At 45.9% G+C, this 19,652-nt stretch overlaps 1 protein-coding gene across 2 annotated transcripts in view; it reads right to left on the reverse strand.

Moving 5' to 3' along the window:
• LOC141082312 (oocyte zinc finger protein XlCOF8.4-like) overlaps nt 1–10,084 on the reverse strand; it is a 29,056-nt gene extending 18,972 nt beyond the window's left edge. The window contains exons 1-6 of one of the 2 annotated variants that reach the window (XM_073566260.1): nt 9,780–10,082; nt 9,461–9,610; nt 9,152–9,331; nt 8,946–9,069; nt 8,765–8,862; nt 8,476–8,566 (exon numbers count right to left, since the gene is read on the reverse strand). In XM_073566260.1, the coding sequence (XP_073422361.1) occupies nt 8,476–8,566; nt 8,765–8,862; nt 8,946–9,069; nt 9,152–9,331; nt 9,461–9,610; nt 9,780–9,833 (697 nt within the window). In that variant the 5' untranslated portion in view covers nt 9,834–10,082. Of the gene's footprint in view, nt 1–8,475; nt 8,567–8,764; nt 8,863–8,945; nt 9,070–9,151; nt 9,332–9,460 lie in introns of both variants that reach the window. The other variant, XM_073566259.1, reaches the window with a different exon arrangement.
• Between the last annotated feature and the right edge of the window lie 9,568 nt (nt 10,085–19,652).

Raw genomic sequence — 19,652 nt, forward strand, 5'->3', positions numbered from 1 at the left:
CTAAGGAACTTATCTAGATGTGTGGTGAGCACTTTGAACCCCCAAGTGTTTCACTAAAGATTATAATGCCCAGGCGTGAAAATATAAAATCCTGTTTTGTTCCCACATAAATGATCATTTAGTCCCCAATTTTTAATTTTCCCAAGAGTAACAGGAGAAATTGGACCCCAAAAGTCGTTGTCCAATTTGTCCTGGGTACTCTGGTACCCCACATGTGGGAAAAAACTGTTTAGGCACACGTTGGGGCTCGAAAGGGAAGTAGTGTTGTTTTGGAATGCAGACTTTGATGGTCTGCTGGCGTCATGTTCCATTTGCAGAGTCCCTGATGTGCCTAAACAGGAAAAAACCCCACATATGACATCATTTTGGATACTAGACCCCCAATGAACAAATCTAGATGTGCCCCCAACTAATCTAATGTAAATTAGTAGTGCATGGAGGTGTGGTACAATTTGAAGCAATCCTTCATGCACAGGCCAGGTTTTTCGGGGCAGGTGTCGCACTGGTAAGTGGTGTCCCTGCGTATTCCTTTTTTGTAACACACTCGACACCTTTTTTGCGGCTTACCTTTTCTTGGGGTTGGCGGGACCACCCCCGGAAAATGCTGACCTGGGACAATACGAGCACCTTCAGTTCCTGAAGTACTGGGGCCCGCTCCTTCCTGAGCGCCAAACATCATGGCCTTAACCACTACCTCCTGGAAATGAAGGTACGCCGTATCGCTGGGGCATGCACATTGTGACAGCAGGAATGCTTTGAGCATTGCCATTTGGACGATGTGCACGGCCAGCTTTTTGTACCACACCTTGGCCTTCCTCAATGCATTGTACGGTTGGAGGAGTTGATCGGAGAGATCAACTCCCCCCATTTTTTTGTTGTACCCCACTACACATGTCGGTTTGAGGACCTGTGTAGAGGTACCCCGTACAGTGCAGAGGGTACTGCCATCACCGTGTATGGTGGTCAAGAGATGGACATCTCTCTTGTCCTTGTACTTGACCACCAGCAGGTGGTCGCTACATTGGGCTCTGCTCTCACCTTTTCGGAGCATCTGCCCAAGTAGCGTCTTCAGGAGGCCTCTCTGATTTTTGCGGACAGTACCGCAGGCTGCGGTACGTCGCTCAGAGAGGGATTTGTAGAGTGGGATGCTGGTATAAAAGTTATCAGTGTAGAGGTGATAACCTTTATCCAGCAGTGGGTGCACCAAATCCCACACAATTTTCCCACTCACTCCCAGGAAAGGAGGACACTCAGGGGGTTCAATCCGGGTGTCCTTCCCTTCGTAAACTCTAAACTTGTGGGTGTACCCTGAGGTACTCTCACACAACTTATAGAGTTTGATTCCGTACCTGGCCCTCTTACTGGGCAGGTATTGACGGAATCGCAGCCTTCCCTTGAAGTGAACCAAGGACTCATCCACGCAGATGTCCCTTTGGGGCACGTACACTTCAGCAAACTTTTTGTTGAAGTGTTCGATGACCGGCCGAACTTTGAACAGACGGTCAAAGTTGGGGTCATCTTGTGCGGGACACGCTGCATTATCAGTATAATGCAGAAACTTGTGGATGGCCTCAAAACGCGTCCGGGCCATGACCATTCGGAACACTGGAGTGTTGTATAAAATATCAACACTCCAATATTGCCGAATTTCCGGTTTCTTCAGTATCCCCATATGGAGGACCAGGCCCCAAAACTGCGTCATTTCAACTGCGTCTACAGGAGACCAGTTTGAAAATGTTGAACGCGGGTTTTGCTCCAAAAATTGACGAGCGTACAAATTAGTTTGCTCCACCATGAGGTTAACAAAATCCTCAGAGAAAAAGACTTTGAAAAAGTCAATTTCTGTGAGGCCGGTGGTGTCAAACTTGATTCCTGATTCTGCCACAAAATCAGGAATCAGTGGCTCGTAATTTTCGGGGGGCGAGGTCCATACGGGGAGCACTGGGTCAGCTGCGGGCATGGTGGGCGCTGCCTCATCTTCTGTCCTGGAGCGTCTGCGTGGCGGTTCCGCAGGACCCGAGGAGGAAGATGAGGAGGGAGAAGAGGAAGAAGAAGAGGATGAAGAATCCGAAAAATAAAGAAAAGTCGGATCGTCATCCAAATCGCTATCAGTTTCGGAGGCAAGTAAAGCATATGCCTCCTCCACTGAATAGCGCTGTTGGGATGAATTTGATGACATTTTTGTGTAAATATGGTGCTTGGGTGTACACTTTATTGAAAACTGTATGTGTACGTGAGGGGGGGGGAGTGATTGGTGTAAACTTTCTGTAAAGAAAAAGCTGTGGAAAAAAGTATAAAACAGCAGGCCCTAGCTGATAAGTGTCACTTATCAAAACTAGGCTGCTGGATGTGCGCACGGGGTGGCGCAAGGGGGGGTGGAAAAAAAAAAAAAAGGAAAACGGCAAACTCTGATAAGTGAACTGTGTCACTTATCCAAGTTTCGCAGCTGCGGGATGTGTGTACGGAGGGGCTAAGGAAAAAAAAGCGAGCTCAAGTGTTGATCGGTGAACTGCGTCACCAATCAACGCTCGGCGGCTGCGCACGGAGGTGGCGCAAAAGTGGGGTGGAGGGGGGTAAAAATAGGGGGAAGGGGGATGGGGGGATTGGGGTGGAAGAAGAGAGATTGGGCAGGGATCAACAGTTAGGGTTGTAGTTAGGTGGCACAAAGGGGGGTGAAAAAAATGAAAAGCGGCAGGCACAAGCTTGGATAAGTGACGTGTGTCACTTATCCAACTTTTGCGGCTGCGGGATGTGTGTACGGAAGTGGCGCAAAAGGGGCTAAGGAAAAAAAAACGAGCTCAAGAGTTGATCGGTGAACCTCGTCACCAATCAACGCTCGGCAGCTGCGCACGGAGGTGGCGCAAAAGTGGGGTGGAGGGGGGTAAAAATAGGGGGAAGGGGGATGGGGGGATTGGGGTGGATGAAGATAGATTGGGCAGGGATCAACAGTTAGGGTTGTAGTTAGGTGGCACAAAGGGGGGTGAAAAAAATGAAAAACGGCAGGCACAAGCTTGGATAAGTGACGTGTGTCACTTATCCAACTTTTGCGGCTGCGGAATGTGTGAACGGAAGTGGCGCAAAGGGGGCTAAGGAAAAAAAAGCGAGCGCGAGTGTTGATCGGTGAACTGCGTCACCGATCAACGCTCGCCGGCTGCGCACGGAGGTGACGCAAAAGTGGGGTGGAGGGGGGTAAAAGGGGGGTAAGAGGGGGGGTGGAGGGGGGATGGGGGGATGAAGATAGATTGGGGGGGTGAAGATAGATTGGGCAGGGGATCAGGGATCAATTAACACTTACAATTGTAGTTTTCTTTCTTCTTCTTCTTCTTTCTTCTGCAGGGATTGTGATGCTACAAGCTGTGGCACCACAATACCCAGCACAGGAGCTCTTGCTGCGTCCGACTTCTCTGCAGGAATCCTCAGCTAGAGTGAGGACCCCTGCAGACAGGTCAGACAGGTCAGAGGCAGGTCAGGGGGCAGGTCACAGAGCGGTCACATCGCTGCTGTGACCTGTCATTGGTGGGATCGAATGATTACATCGATCCCACCAATCCCTGATCTGCCTGGTGACCATGGCAACTGCCTAGAATCGGAGCTCACAGCTCCGATTACTAGGCAGGTCATGCCCAGGTCACCAGCAGGGCACAGAGCGGTCACATGGTGACCGCAGCTGTGCCCTGTGGTTGGCGCGATCGCCGATCTAATCGATCGCGCCAGCCAACTCCTGCAGGCCCTACTGGGCCTGCATCAGGCTCCAGCATGATCGGTGCTAATATAGCACCGATCCTGGCCGGTACTGGCAGGGCACAGCGGCGATATAGCGCCGCTGTGCACTGCGATTGGCGCGATCGATCAGATCGGCGATCGCGCCAATCCGGGTGCTTTTTGCCGGTGCCTGGCGTTGCCAGGCACCGGCTCTAGGATCGAGTACATCGGTACTCGATCCCCGCCTAGGACATCATTGTTTCAGCCAAGCTGATTGGCTGAAACAATGAGAAACGCTGCGATTGGCTGTTCAGAATTGAACAGCCAATCACAGCGCTCTGGATGCCGGGGGGGCGGGATCGCAGCCCGGGATGCCGACGCCATCTTTTCTAAGGTGAGATGGCGTCGGAATTTTAATGCGATCACCGCGACTTTAGTCGCGGTATCGCATTAAAGGGCCCGACGTACTATCCCGTCCCCGGTCATACGGGCCCGGGTACCGTGGACGGGATAGTACGTCGGATGGCAGGAAGGGGTTAATAATGGGGCCTGATTAGGAACTACTGAAATGATCAAACTCCACAGTCTCCATCAGTACTAAATGAGTAACTAGTGGTGAAACCTCTCTGGTGTAATTAGAGTATGGGTCTCGGAGACTTCACAATCTATACTATCCTAAGCTCCAATATTTTCTGTCAGATGAGTTTCAAGAAGAAATATTAGGCATTTAAAGAGAACTGTGTATAAGGCCGGTTTCACACGTCCTGATATTTCCGGTACCGGAGATGTCCATGTGTGTAATACTTGTGGCACATGTGTGACAACCGTGTGCCGCCCTAGTGCAGCATCAGTACCACAAGGACGGCCGACAGGGAAGAAGCGCTACAGTAAGCGCTGTTCCCCGGCAGCGGGTGCTGAAGACGCTCACATCATTCTCCCCTGCTCTGCCGGCGGGGAGAATAATGATAGTTATATTAAAGTAAGAATGATGACTATTACTCCCATCAACCTACACCTGATGCTAAGAACAATGACAGCAGGAGCAGATGATGGGAGTATTCCTCACCCGCCGCCTGCGCTATAACTAAATAAAGGAATGAAAAAACGGCGTGCGTTCCCTTTTATTTTCTATAACCAGTCCGGAAAAACTCACAACTGGGGGCTGCAACCCTCATCTGTCAGCTTTGGCAAGGCTGGTTTTCAAGAATAGAGGGGTCCAAACAGTTTTTTTAATTAATTAAATAATTTAAAAAAACGGCGTGAGTTCCCCTCCATTTTTGACAACCAGCCTTGCTAAAGCTGACAACTGGGGGCTAGTATTCTCAGGCTTGTAAGGGGCCATAGATATTGACCCCCCAGCCTAAAAATAGCAGCCTGCAGCTGCCCAGAAAAGGAAAATCTATTAAATGCGCCTATTCTGGTGCTTTGCCCGGCTCTTCCCACTTGCCCTGTAGTGATGGCAAGTGGGCTTCATATTTGTGGGGTTGTATTGTCAGGTGACATCAAGCCCACGGCTTAGTAATGGAGAGTAAGACACCTATCCATTACTAATCCTATAGATATATGGTAAATAAATCACAGCCAGAATAAAGTCTTTTATTAGAGATAAAACAAAACACAGGGTAAGTAGGAAGAGCCGGGCAAAGTGTCGGAATTTCTGGGTTTTCTGGGCAGCTGCGGGCTGGTTATTGTTTAATCTGTATTTGTAGTTTTCAGTTAATGAGATTCTTGTGCTTCGGGGTGGGATTGTGGGAGTGGCTGTGGGTTGGGCTGTGGGCGGGGCCTTATGTGGTGTTCTGCGTACATATTCATCTGTATTGGCTTATGACACTGACCCTTCAGTGACCTGCCCCCTATTTTACATAAAAAATTACATCCAGAAAAATGTCACCGGCGATGGTGGCGCCTGCGCAGTACCATCTATAAGTAAGAGATAGATGCTACTGGCCAGGCGCCGCCAGTGTCATTTGTAATTTCTTTTTTCTAAGCCTCACAATAGCCACAATATTATAGGCATAATCACCAATAATATCAACACTATTATATGCATTATGTAATAATGTGGGCAGGTCAGTGAGGGGTCAGCGACCTGTCATAAGCCAATACAGATGCATATGTAAACAGACCATCATATAAAGCTCCGCCCACAGCCCCGCCCCAGAGCACGAGAATCTCATTAACTGAAGACTACAAATACAGATTAAACATAAACCACAAGACGGATTTCATCACCAGGTATCACTGTAATCAGTATAACGACGCTGACCTGACAGTGTCTGTAGGTTACTGTGCACAATCCGGCTGACAGGATCCCTTTAAATTTAGATCTTAGGCATTTGGAAGAGGCAATGGAGAGATTTTTTTCAAGACTATCAGGGAGTTACAGACTCACATTAGGCAGGAAGGCCGATCCCACCACAATCAAACTATCATACAGAATGAACAGGTTATAAAAAAAAGACACAGAATAAAAAAATATGTTACATCCCCAACAACGTATGTACAAGGGGAGAACACTAAACGAGTTGCACTCATTTATGGTGGACCATTGCAGCCACTATGAGTCCTGACCGGAGGAGTAGAGAAAGTATTAGCGCCCCCATTTCAGGAGAGATTGTGCAGTTATCTGAATTCCTTAGGATGGAAAACATATTGGAATTCATGACGTTTAGTAAATCTATGACACCAGGGCTGGAGCCAACACATCTCCTGCAGGCGGGAATAAATGTATATTACAGCCATCAGCCACACACAGCTTAGAGATCTATCATGGCACAGGTGGAATGTTTGTCCTGGAGATTATCACAATCCTCCTTGAAATTACTGTATTTATTGGACCATAAGACGCACCTAGGTTTTAGAGAATGAAATTAGGAAAAAAAATTGAAGCAAAAAATGTGGTCAATTCTGTACTTAATATCCCCTATCCTGGTATATATGGTCCCCTCATACCCATTCTGATACACATGGCCCACTCATCTCTATCCTGGTATGCATGGCCTCATCCCAATCCTGGTATGCAGGGTCCCCATCTTGTCCTGGTATGCATGATCCCATCCCTATCCTGGTATGCAGAGCTCCCATCTTGTCCTGGTATGCATGGTCCCATCCCTATCCTTGTATGCAGGGTCCCCATCTCGTTCTAGTATGCATGGTCCCATCCCTATCCTTGTATGCAGGGTCCCCATCTCGTTCTAGTATGCATGGTCCCATCCCAATCCTGGTATGCAGGGTCCCCATCTTGTCCTAGTAGGCATGGCCCCATCTCATCCTGGTATGCAGGGCCCCATCTCATCCTAGTATGCATGGCACCTCATCGCTATCCTGGTATGCATGGCCCCATCATCCCTATCCTGGAAAGCATGGCCCCAACCTTATCCTGGTATGCATGGACCCCATCTCGTCCTGGTATTCAGTGACTTATTTCGTCCTGGTATGTAGGGCCCCATCCTTATAAGAAGCCCCCACCCCCATTCCTATCCTGGTGTGCATGGCCCATCACAAAACATTAAAAAAAAACCAAACCATTACGCTTACCTCTGGTGCCAGCATCTGCTATTTGCTTGTAAGCAGCGCTGAGAACAGTGAGCATTCATGAATATTCATTTCTCTTAAGTAGCGGCACACGTGACCGCCGGTAGCAGCAGGAAGCCGGTGGCTGACACTGCGCGCTACTGAAGAGCAATGAATACTCACTGCCCTTTGCGTGCACGTCCCTGCCATGCGCTGCTTACAAGCATATAGCAGTTGCTGGCACCGGAGCAGGACGCTGCGAGGGAGCGCGGGGTAAGTAAGTGTAATGATTTGTTTTTTAATGTTTTCTGATGGGACCATGCATACCAGGATGGGGACGGGGGTGGGGGCCAATTATAAGGATGGGGCCATGCATACCAGGACCGGGGTTAGGGGCTAATCATCTCAAGATACTATTATTAAAGAGAAATGAATATTCATTGCCCTCCAAGCCCATGGGCGTGTAATGCAGTGAATATTCATTTCTCTTTAGCAGCGGGAACAAGATTTAGCCGCAGTCACCGGCTCCAGCCTCCTGTGACCCGCTGCTCCGCTGATGCAGTTCCCTCACCTCCACACCAAAGCCAGAGCCGGTACATCCGGACTATAAGACGCAACCCCCATTTTCCTCCACATTTTTGAAGGATAAAAGTGTGTCTTATAGTCCGAAAAATACGGTAGTTTTAATACAAATTGGAAAGTCAGGATAAAGGGAAACTCTGCTGTTATTGTACAGAAATTCACACTTGGCCTCACTGCACATTTACTGTTGTGGATCATAAAAGAGATGTTTGGCCAGAAAGACTGGACCTGGTCTTGTAGGGACCATGAGACATTCAGCAGCACAGAAGGGAGAGAAGATTCATCCGATAAGATCTCAGGGATCTAGGAAGCCAACAGCATCATTACCCTCCGCTTTCTCTTACAGGCCCAGCATAAGATTTTTCTACAAGTGATTTTCTATCTTGTCAGCACATTCTACGTACGCTGTCATTTGGATTTAGTTACAGATCTGGGCAGGGAACAGTCAGCGTCTCCTAATCCCAGGGGGTAGGTGGATCTACCAGGTTGTAAGTTCTATAGAAAAGGGATTTCAATGTCCAAAATCAATGAACAGTTTTGGGTGGAGGAGAATGTTGTGGTACTAGAGGCAAAATGGTGATCATGGTAATACGGCCGGACTACACCACCGATAAAGCAACCACAGCCGGTGACTGAGAGGAATCTGTGACTTCTCTACATTCAGTGGTTACTACTCACCTGGGTAGTCATATGTGGGAATCTCCTCTTTACACCGCTCATCATCTCTTACATATGTCTCTGTAGTATTAATATGGGTCAGATCTTCACCCTGAAACAAATATTGTAAAAGTCACCGACAGATGGAGAAGTCCCATCTATGATCAGCTCTAATCCTGCCATCTCCACCGTTCTCATTACACAGGTATAAAACATATAACACTGGTGGATAAAACAAGACTGAGCACAAGACCTTCACAGCCGTCTACACATCATAGGGGAGATCTCCTGACACCTTCTCTCCATCTACCTGATGATCCTGAGGAGCACTGGGATCCTCTTGTTTACAGTCCTGTGGAAGAAGAGGACGGGGACATCTCTCTGGTGTTGTCCTCTTACTGGATAGATCTGGAGGAAACACATACAGGGACTGAATTCATTCTCTACATACAGATAATTATAGGCCGTGTGTATTTAGTCCTGTCTATTACCTGGAGATGTGAGGCGCTGGGGAACCTCCATTATGACGTTCTTGTACAGATCGCTGTGTCCTTCTAAATACTCCCACTCCTCCATGGAGAAATAGACAGCGACCTCCTGACACCTTATAGGAACCTGACACATACAATGATACCGTCATCCCCCGATCCCTTCATAGTGTTTCTGTATAATGTCCAGGCATTCCCAGCAGTGTCACCTCTCCAGTCAGCAGCTCAAACATCTTGTAGATGAGTTCTAGGATCTTCTGGTCATTGATATCCTCACGGATTAGGGGGTGAGGTGGAGGCCCCGTGATTGGGCTCAGGGGTCTTCCAGATCCCTCAGACACAGGGTCCTGACAGCGATCACTAGAGGTCTTCTTCACCACTGTGTAATCCTGGTTATGGAGAGACACATTAATAAATCTCACTACAGACATTTCCAGAGTCCTCACCTCTCCAGTTCTGTCCATATGTTATTCCCATAGATAAGAATGATAGAATGTGACGTCATCAGAATCTCTCACCTCTCCAGTGAGACGGAAGAGGATCTCTAGGGTGAGGTGTAACATTCTCTCCGCCATCTTGTCTCTGTCCATACCCATCCTTGATGGGTAAATCAAGAATATTTTCTTTTGTAGAAGATCTTCACTGAGAGGATCCGATATTGTAGAGACCTGAATGAGAAGAAGATGATGCGATGTAACACTGTGCTTGAGAGCGGGCCCACCTGGAGCTACTGTCAGGGCTGGCGTTTGTACTTCACATGTATCAGAGTGCAGGGAGTGAGTCATGTAACCACTCTTCTGCAGTTTGTGGAGGAGAGGGGGAAGGAAGGTTACCCACCCAATCCAGGATGAGCGCGCTCTCCTTCAAAGCTCCCTGCTGCAGAGAAGTCATCAGCCCCAAAAGCCTGGACGCAGCGGGGCTTGCTCTGCCTCTGACTGTGAGCTGAGCTCACTGTCTGCACTCTTCTGCTTCTGTCTGGAAGGAGCCTGACAGCCAAGGAGGCTAGGAGCAGCACTGAGGACCAGGGACACACTGGACACAGCATGAGGACTGATGAGTGTCTTGGCACATGTCATTTACTATTTGATATGTCTAATCTGTTGGTCGAATATATACATACAGATATATAAAGCAATGAAGGTTCTTAAAGGGGTTGTCCACTACTTTAAATTAACCCCCCAATGTATCCCCCTGGCGCCCCTAATGAATTTTGTAAATACCTCATGTTGCCTATACTGCCTGTGAGCGTCGCTATCGCTGGCCGCTCACAGGCAGCACATGACCCCTGGCTGCAGCCGGCTCTTGCTTCCGCTGACGTCCCGACAAGTGCTGGCAGCAGCCGGGGGTCCATCTTCCTCCTTCCGCGCTGGCTGCCAGGCTGTGGGAGCGATTATCACCCCGCTTCACACCCGGCATCCACCAAGCGCCCATTCATTGAGAAAGCGCGCAGTGGATGCTGGGTGTGACCCCGGGGGTAACCCCGCCCACAACCCAGCAGCCACTGCGGGGACCCAGCGCTGAGTCACGCCTCACTTGTGACATCAGCGCTGGGTTACGTGCTGCCTGTGAGCGGCCAGCGATAACGCCACTCACAGGCAGTATAGGCAACATGAGGTATTTACAAAATTCATTAGGGGCCTGGGGGGATACTTTGGGGGTTAATTTAATGTAGTGGACAACCCCTTTAAACTTTTATGTCTTGTTTATCCTGCAAGCTGGACAGAGACTAAGGGTATGTGCACACGTTGCTTATTCCATTGTGGATTTTTCTGCATGGATTCTGCAGAATCCGCAGGTAAGACGACCTGTGTTTTACCTGCAGGTTCCTGCGGATTTAGTGCGGATTTGCTCTGCGTTTTTACACCTGCAGATTCCTATAATGGAATAGGTAAAGGTTTTAAATACAAGAGTTAGGACTGTCCCACAAGGGTTGCCGTGACGTGGCGGGATGGCTTCTACATTATTTTGATCAAAATTATGTTAACTAAATACCCTTATTATTACTATTATTACTACCTTCATGCAATTTTTGCAATATATTTTTTTACTTTTTTATTCCAGGATATTTGTTTTGTGTTTTGCTTTTGGTTTTCTCTGTGTAAAGGTCATGTGTTCATATGCAATTACAATTTGCATGCACATTAATTTACTTTTTCTGCTCAGACCCAGTTTCTCATTTGTTTCATTGCGCATTCTGTGCATATAAGGGTGTGACCGCCCTGTTTCTGAGTTGGAAAATCCATCCTGTCTGGCCTATACTATTACTGGTGGTTCAGTCCCTCTGTCCTTGTTCACATTCACGTCACTTGACAAGTGGAAAGGTTTTAAATACAAGAGTTAGGACTGTCCCACAAGGGTTGCCGTGACGTGGCGGGATGGCTTCTACATTATTTTGATCAAAATTATGTTAACTAAATACCCTTATTATTACTATTATTACTACCTTCATGCAATTTTTGCAATATATTTTTTTACTTTTTTATTCCAGGATATTTGTTTTGTGTTTTGTTTTTGGTTTTCTCTATAATGGAATAGGTGTAAAACCGCTGCGGAATCCGCACAAAGAATTGACATGCTGTGGAAAATAAACCGCTGTGTTTCCGCGCTGAATTTTCAGCATCATGTGCACAGCGGTTTTTGTTGCTCACTATGGGCCTGATTCACCGTCTCTCCTGCCTTGATTGACATGGCTGACGTCTCCTGTGTCATCCACTGTCTGTCCAGCTCTCGCACCTGCACAGGAGGGAACAGGAGCTGCGCAGCGCAACAGACTGGATGACATAGGAGGCGTCAGCCACGTCAGTAAAGGCAGGAGGATGGCAATTGTGGGGTCAGAGGAGGTGCTAAGCAGGGACCATAGACACTCATCCGACTGGACGCTGCCGATTAGCTTACGAGAAGGAGAATGATTATTTTCTTAAGTTTGCAAGCGGCTGGAATCTTACAGGATGGCTTTTTAAATGTGGCTAAAAGATGGTGGCTACAGGTCTTACAGATTAACCCCTTCACCCCCAAGGGTGGTTTGCACGTTCATGACTGGGCCAATTTTTACAATTCTGACCACTGTCCCTTTATGAGGTCATAACTCTGGAACGCTTCCATGGATCCCGGTGATTCTGACATTGTTTTCTCGTGACATATTGTACTTCATGTTAGTGGTAAAATTTCATTCAAATAACTTGCGTTTATTTGTGAGAAAAATGGAAATTTGGCAAAAATTTTGAAAACTTCGCAATTTTCCAACTTTGAGTTTTTATGCCCTTAAATCACAGAGATACGGCACACAAAAAACTTGATAACTAATATTTCCCACATGTTTACTTTACATCAGCACAATTTTGGAACCAAAATTTTTTTTTTGTTAGGAAGTTATAAGGGTTAAAAGTTGACCAGTGATTTCTCATTTTTACAACACCATTTTATTTTTAGGACCACATCACATTTGAAGCCACTTTGAGGGGTCTATATGATAGAAAATACCCAAAAGTGACACCATTCTAAAAACTGCACCCCTTAAGGTGCTCAAAACCACATTCAAGAAGTTTATTAACCCTTAAAGTGCGTCACAGGAATTTTTTTGAATATTTAAAAAAAAATGAACATCTAACTTTTTTTCACAAAAAAAAACTTCAGGTTCAATTTTTTTTATTTTACCAAGGGTAACAGGAGAAATTGGACTGTAAAAGTTATTGTGCAATTTGTCCTGAGTGCGCTGAAACCTTATATGTGGGGGGGAACGACTGTTTCGGCGCATGGCAGAGCTCAGAATGGAAGGAGTGCCGTTTGACTTTTTCAATGCAAAATTGGCTGGAATTCAGATCGGACGCCATGTCACGTTTGGAGAGTCCCTGATGTACCTAAACAGTGGAAACCTCCTACAAGTGACCCCATTTTGGAAACTAGACCCCCAAGGAACTTATCTTGATATGCGGTGAGAACTTTGAACCCACAAGGGCTTTACAGAAGTTTATAACGTACAGCGGTGCAATTAAAAAATCATATTTTTTCCACAAAAATGATCTTTTCACCCCAATTTTTATTTTCCCAAGGGTAACAGGACCCTAAAATTTATTGTGCAATTTGTCCTGAGTACGCTGATACCCCACATGTGGGGGTAAACCACTATTTGGGCGCATGGCAGAGCTCGGAAGGGAAGCAGCGCCATTTGACGTTTTTGGCTGGAATTGAGATCGGACATTATGTCGCGATTGGAAAACCCCTGATGTACCAAAACAGTGGAAACCCCCCACAAATGAAACCATTTTGGAAACTAGACCCCCTAAGGAACTTATCTAGATGTGTGGTGAGAACTTTGAACCCCCAAGGGCTTCACAGAAGTTTATAACATACAGCCGTACAATTAAAAAATCATATTTTTTCCACAAAAATGATCTTTTCACCCTCAATTCTTATTTTTCCAAGGGTAACAGGACCCTAAAAGTTATTGTGCAATTTGTCCTGAGTACGCTGATACCCCACATGTGGGGGTAAACCACTATTTGGGCGCATGGCCGAGCTCGGAAGGGAAGCAGCGCCATTTGACGTTTTTGGCTGGAATTGAGATCGGACACCATGTCGCGATTGGAAAGCCCCTGATGTACCTAAACAGTGGAAATCCCCCACAAATGACACCATTTTGGAAACTAGACCCCCTAAGGAACTTATCTAGATGTGTGGTGAGAACTTTGAACCCCCAAGGGCTTCACAGAAGTTTATAACATAAAGCCGTACAATTAAAAAATCATATTTTTTCCACAAAAATGATCTTTTCACCTTCAATTCTTATTTTTCCAAGGGTAACAGGACCCTAAAAGTTATTGTGCAATTTGTCCTGAGTACGCTGATACCCCACATGTGGGGGGAAACCACTATTTGGGCGCATGGCAGAGCTCGAAAGGGAAGCAGCGCCATTTGATGTTTTTGGCTGGAATTGAGATCGGACACCATGTCGCGATTGGAAAACCCCTGATGTACCTAAACAGTGGAAACCCCCCACAAATGACACCATTTTGTAAACTAGACCCCCCAAGGAACTTATCTAGATGTGTGGTGAGCACTTTGAACTCCCCAGTGCTTCACAGAAGTTTATAACGCCCGGGCGTGAAAATAAAAAATTCGTATTTTTTCCACAAACATGATCTTTTAGTCACCATTTTTTTATTTTCCCAACGGTACCAGGAGAAATTGGACCCCAAAAGTTGTTGTCCTATTTGTCCTGAGTATGCTGATACCCCATATGTGGGAGAAAACTACTGTATGGACACACGTCGGGGCTCGGAAGGGAAGTAGTGACGTTTTGGAATGCAGACTTTGATGGAATGGTCTGCGGGTGTCATGTTGCCTTTGGAGAGCCCCTAATGTACCTAAACAGTGGAAACCCCCCACAAATGACCCCATTTTGAAAACTAGACCCCCTAAGGAACTTATCTAGATGTGAGGTGAGCACTTTGAACCCCCAAAGGCTTCACAGAAGTTTATAATGCCAGGGCATGAAAATAAAAAAATCGTATTTTTTCCACAAACATGATCAATTAGTCCCCAATTTTTTTATTTTCCCAAGGGTAACAGGAGAAATTGAACCCCAAAAGATGTTGTCCAATTTGTCCTGAGTACGCTGACACCCCATATGTGGGAGAAAACTACTGTATGGACACACGTCGGGGCTCGGAAGGGAAGTAGTGACGTTTTGGAATGCAGACTTTGATGGAATGGTCTGCGGGTGTCATGTTGCCTTTGGAGAGCCCCTAATGTACCTAAACAGTGGAAACCCCCACAAATGACCCCATTTTGGAAACGAGACCCCCTAAGGAACTTATCTAGATGTGAGGTGAGCACTTTGAACCCCCAAAGGCTTCACAGAAGTTTATAATGCCCGGGCATGAAAATAAAAAAAATCGTATTTTTTCCACAAGCATGATCAATTAGTCCCCAATTTTTTTTATTTTCCCAAGGGTAACAGGAGAAATTGGACCCCAAAAGTTGTTGTCCAATTTGTCATGAGTACGCTGACACCCCATATGTGGGAGAAAACTACTGTATGGACACACGTCGGGGCTCGGAAGGGAAGCAGTGACATTTTGGAATGCAGACTTTGATGGAATGGTCTGCGGGTGTCATGTGCGTTTGGAGAGCCCCTGATGTACCTAAACTATTGAAACTCCCCACAAGTGTCCCCATTTTGGACACTAGGCCCCCCACGGAACTTATCTAGATGTGTGGTGAGCACTTTGAACCCCCAAGTGCTTCACAGAAGTTTATAACGCTCGGACGTGAAAATAAAAAAATCATTTTTTTCCACAAAAATGATATTTTTGCCCCCAATTTTTTATTTTCCTAAGGGTAACAGGAGAAATTGGACCCCAAAAATTGATTTGCAATTTGACCTGAGTAGGCTGATACATGTGGGGGTAAAACACTGGGCGCATGGCAGAGCTTGGAAGGGAAGGAGCACCATTTGACTTTTTTAACTCAGAATTGGCTGGAATTGAGATCAGACGCCATGTTGCATTTGGAGAGCCCCTGATGTGCCCAAACAGTGGAAACCCCCAATTATAACTCCAACCCTAACCCCAACACACCCCTAACCCTAATCTGAGCCCTAACCCTAGCACTAACCCTAGCCCTAACCCTAACGGGAAAATGGAAATAAATACATTTTTTAATTTTATTTTTCCCTAACTAAGGGGGTGATAACGGGGGGTTTGATTTACTATTTATGGCGGTTTTTATGTTTGGCAGCTGTCACACGCTAAAAGACGCTTTTTATTGTAAAAATAGTTTTTGCATCACCACATATTGAGAGCTATAATTTTTCCGTATTTTGACCCACCGAGTCATGTGAGGTCTTATTTTTTGCGGGACGAGTTGACGTTTTTATTGGTACCATTTTCGGGCACGTGACATTTTTTGATCACTTTTTATTCCGATTTTTGGGACGCAGAATGAACAAAAACCAGCGTTTCATGAATTTCTTTTGGGGGGGTGCGTTTACACCGTTCCGCGTGCGATAAAATTGATAAAGCGTTTTTATTCTTCGTGTCAGTACGGTTACAGCGATACCTTATTTAGGTCGTTTTTTTTATGTTTTGTTGGTTTTATGCAATGAAAACTATTTTATATAAAAAATAATTATTTTTGCATCGCTTTATTCTGCGAGCTATAACTTTTTTTATTTTTTTGCTGATGATGCTGTTTGGCAGCTCGTTTTTTGCGGGACAAGATGTCGTTTTCAGCAGTACCATGGATATTTATATGCGTCTTTTTGATCGCGCGTTATTACACTTTTTGTTTGGCGGTATGATAACAAATCATTATTTTTTGCTTCGTTTTTTATTTTTATTTTTTAAGGGGTTCGCTAAAGGGGTTAACTAATGGGATAGTTTTATAGGGCGGGTCGTAACGGACGCGGCGATACCTAATATGTGTACTTTTATTGTTTTTTTTTTTTATTTCTAAAAAATGGATTTATTTGGGGGAATATTTTTTTTTTTTTCTAATTTATTTGGCAATTTTTTTTAATTTATTTTAACATTTTTTTTAATTTTTTTTTTTACTTTATTAAATAGTCCCAGGTGGGACATCACTGTCCTGTGACAGATCGCTGATCTGTCACATCACAGATCACTGTGACAGATCAGCAATCTGTCACAGGCACTGCAGAAGGCTTCCTCATGCCTGCGCTTTGCAGGCACTGAGGAAGCCAGCTTCCTGCAGGCCCCCGAAGGCCCCCGTCGCCATCTTTGATTCGGGGGCCTGCAGGAAAGGAGCCCCCCGCAGCAGCGCTGCACATTGCGCTGCCGTGGGGGGCTCAGGGAAGCACGGAGGGAGCCCCCTCCCTGCCGATGCTTCCCTTTAACCCCCGGTACACCGTGATCATGTTTGATCGCGGTGTGCAAGGGGTTAACATGTTGGGGGCGGTCCGTGACCGCCCCTGACACATTGTGCCGGGTGTCAGCTGCGATAATCAGCTGACACCCGGCCGCGATCAGCGCCGCTCACCACGTGGGCGCCGCTGATCTCGGTAGACGTACTATCCCGTCCATGGGCATAGGGGCCCGGGTCCCATGGATGGGATAGTACGTCTCATGTCAGAAAGGGGTTAAAGTTCGGCTCACGATCGCCGAAATTGCAATATTCAACAATTTAATCATCGATTAAATCACCAAATATAGCCGAACATACCCAGCACAAAAGCCGGTGTTTCCCAACCTGTGTGACATTGTGGTAAACACGGACTAAAACTACATTATCCTATAACACAGCAAGTGAAGAGCTAAGCGGCCTATACACCAAGCACTTAACCGACCCAATTTAGAAAATAGGCATAAATGGATTAAAGCTAAAGCAGAATTTGACCTTTAGCTGGACAGACTAGAAAGAATAAGGGGGAACCAAAAAACATCTGAATTTTTTAGATACGGTAATAAGGCTGGTTCATTATTGGCTCGCTTGGCAAAAAGCCGAACACCTATGAGATTTATAGGTAGATTGAATGATCACAAAGGTTCACCACAAACAGACCCAAAAATCATAAATGACATCTGGCATAAATACTATAACACATTGTATGAACAAGAACCAGTAGATGGAGAAGAGGGGAAGACATTCCTAGATAGACTATCCCTCCCAACAGTCTCAGAAGGTGAGAAAGATTCAACTCTACAATAAGAAAGGAAGAGATAGTGGACACTATTAACTCCCTGAAAAATAGCGAGGCACCCGGACCAGATGGGCTGCCAGGGGAGTTCTGCAAAATATTAGTAGAAGAGGTTTCTTCTCCACTGGTGGCCGTTTTTATCAAATCCTAAAAGAAAAGGTATACCTGCCAACAGGAAATAGGGCCAATATTAAAGTACACTACCGTGTGACTATTCTAGCTGCAAATGTCTGGTTTGTAATGCAATATCTTCATAGGTGTAAGGAGGCCCATTTCCAACAACCATCGCTACAGTGTTCTTATGGTACTTTGATAACTGTGTAAGAAGCTAATGGATGGTTAGATTACCATTGTGCAAGTATGTTAGCACAGCTGAAAACAGTTTGGCTGATTAGAGAAGCTATAAATCTGACCTTCCTTTGAGCTAGTTGAGAATCTGGAGCATTATATTTGTTGGTTCCATTAAACTCTCAAAATGGCCAGAAAAAAGGACTTTCGTGTGAAACTTGACAGTCTATTCTTGTTCTTAGAAATGAATTATTTGTGAGACATTGCCAGAAAACTGAAGAATTCCTACCACGGTGTGTACTACTCCCTTCAGAGGAGACGACAAACAGGCTCTAACCAGAGTAGAAAGTGAAGTAGGAGGCCCCACTGCACAACTGAGTAACAAGTACATTAGAGTCTGTAGTTTGAGAAATCGACGCCTCACAGGTCCTCAACTGGCAGCTTCATTAAATACACACAAAACACCAGTATCAACACCTACAGTGAAGAGGCGACTCCGGGATGCTGGCCTACAGGGCAAAGTGGAAAAGAAAAAGCCATATCTGAGACTGGCTAATAAAAGGAAAAGATTAATATGGGCAAAAGAACACAGACATTGGACAGAGGAAGATTGGAAAAAAGTGTTAAGGACAGACGAATCCAAGTTTGAGGTGTTTGGATCACACAGAAGAACATTTGTGAGACGCAGATTAACTGAAAAGATGATGAAAGAGTGCCTGACGCCATCTGTCAAGCATGGTGGAGGTAACGTGATGGTCAGGGGTTGCTTTGGTGATGGTAAAGTGTGAGATTTGTACAAGGTAAAAGGGATTTTGAATAAGGAAGGCTATCACTCCATTTTGCAACGCCATGCCATACTGTTATGGATGAGTCACCGAAGGAGGAAAAAACAAAAATAATAGCTAAGTCCAGAAAACCAGAGAAGTTGGAAGCTATCGGATTGCAGACCCCCTGAACCTATCCACAACAACTAGCAGTAGCCGTGGGGGGTTCCTACGGTGCCCTAGACCCCTCGATCACAGCCAGAGAACTAAATTAGCCTAAAGACAGAAAGGGGAAATCTAAACTGCCCCAGAGCAGCCCCCAAAGCAATAGGCAGCCCCCAACATATAATGACTGTGAAGCAAGATGAAAAACACTAACACAGATAGAAAGATAGGCTGAGCAAATGATGGGGCCCAAGCTAACTAAATAAGACAGGACAGAAAAGCTGCTGTCTGCAATCCGCAAAAACCCTATCCAAAAATGTACCAACAGACTGATAGGAGAAACAGGCCCTGAAGTCGCTAGGCTTCAAAAAGACTATATCAGCACTCAGGTAAATTCTTAAGACAGAGCCAAAGATCAACAGATCAGAGACAAAAATGGAATTCAGCTCACCCCTGGCCGGGGATGGCAGAACTCCCAAAAAACAAGGCAAACAAAACCAGAACTAAAGTGTACAAAAAGCAGAGCAAAACTTAGCTTTGAGAAGCAGAAATCAGACTGGTCTCCAAGAATGCAGCAGGAAGATCACCAGCAAGGCAGCAGGGCGTCGGCTGCCTTATATCCAGTCATCAGTTCCTGTGACCCAGTCATCATCTACCTGCTCAGCTGTTTGGTAATCAGCCTCACTACCTTCCTTCGCCAGAAGAGGGAGTTCATCAGACATCACTGGTGAAGGGAAAAATGAACTCACAACACCATACCCTGTGGACAGCGCTTGAATGGAGCCAATTTCATCCTACAACAGGACAATGACCCAAATTATGAAAGAACTATTTAGG

The sequence above is a fragment of the Dendrobates tinctorius genome, unplaced genomic scaffold (assembly GCF_039654945.1).
Source record: "Dendrobates tinctorius isolate UK_male_01 unplaced genomic scaffold, ASM3965494v1 ptg000017l, whole genome shotgun sequence".
In the NCBI taxonomy this organism is placed as follows: Eukaryota; Metazoa; Chordata; class Amphibia; order Anura; family Dendrobatidae; genus Dendrobates; species Dendrobates tinctorius.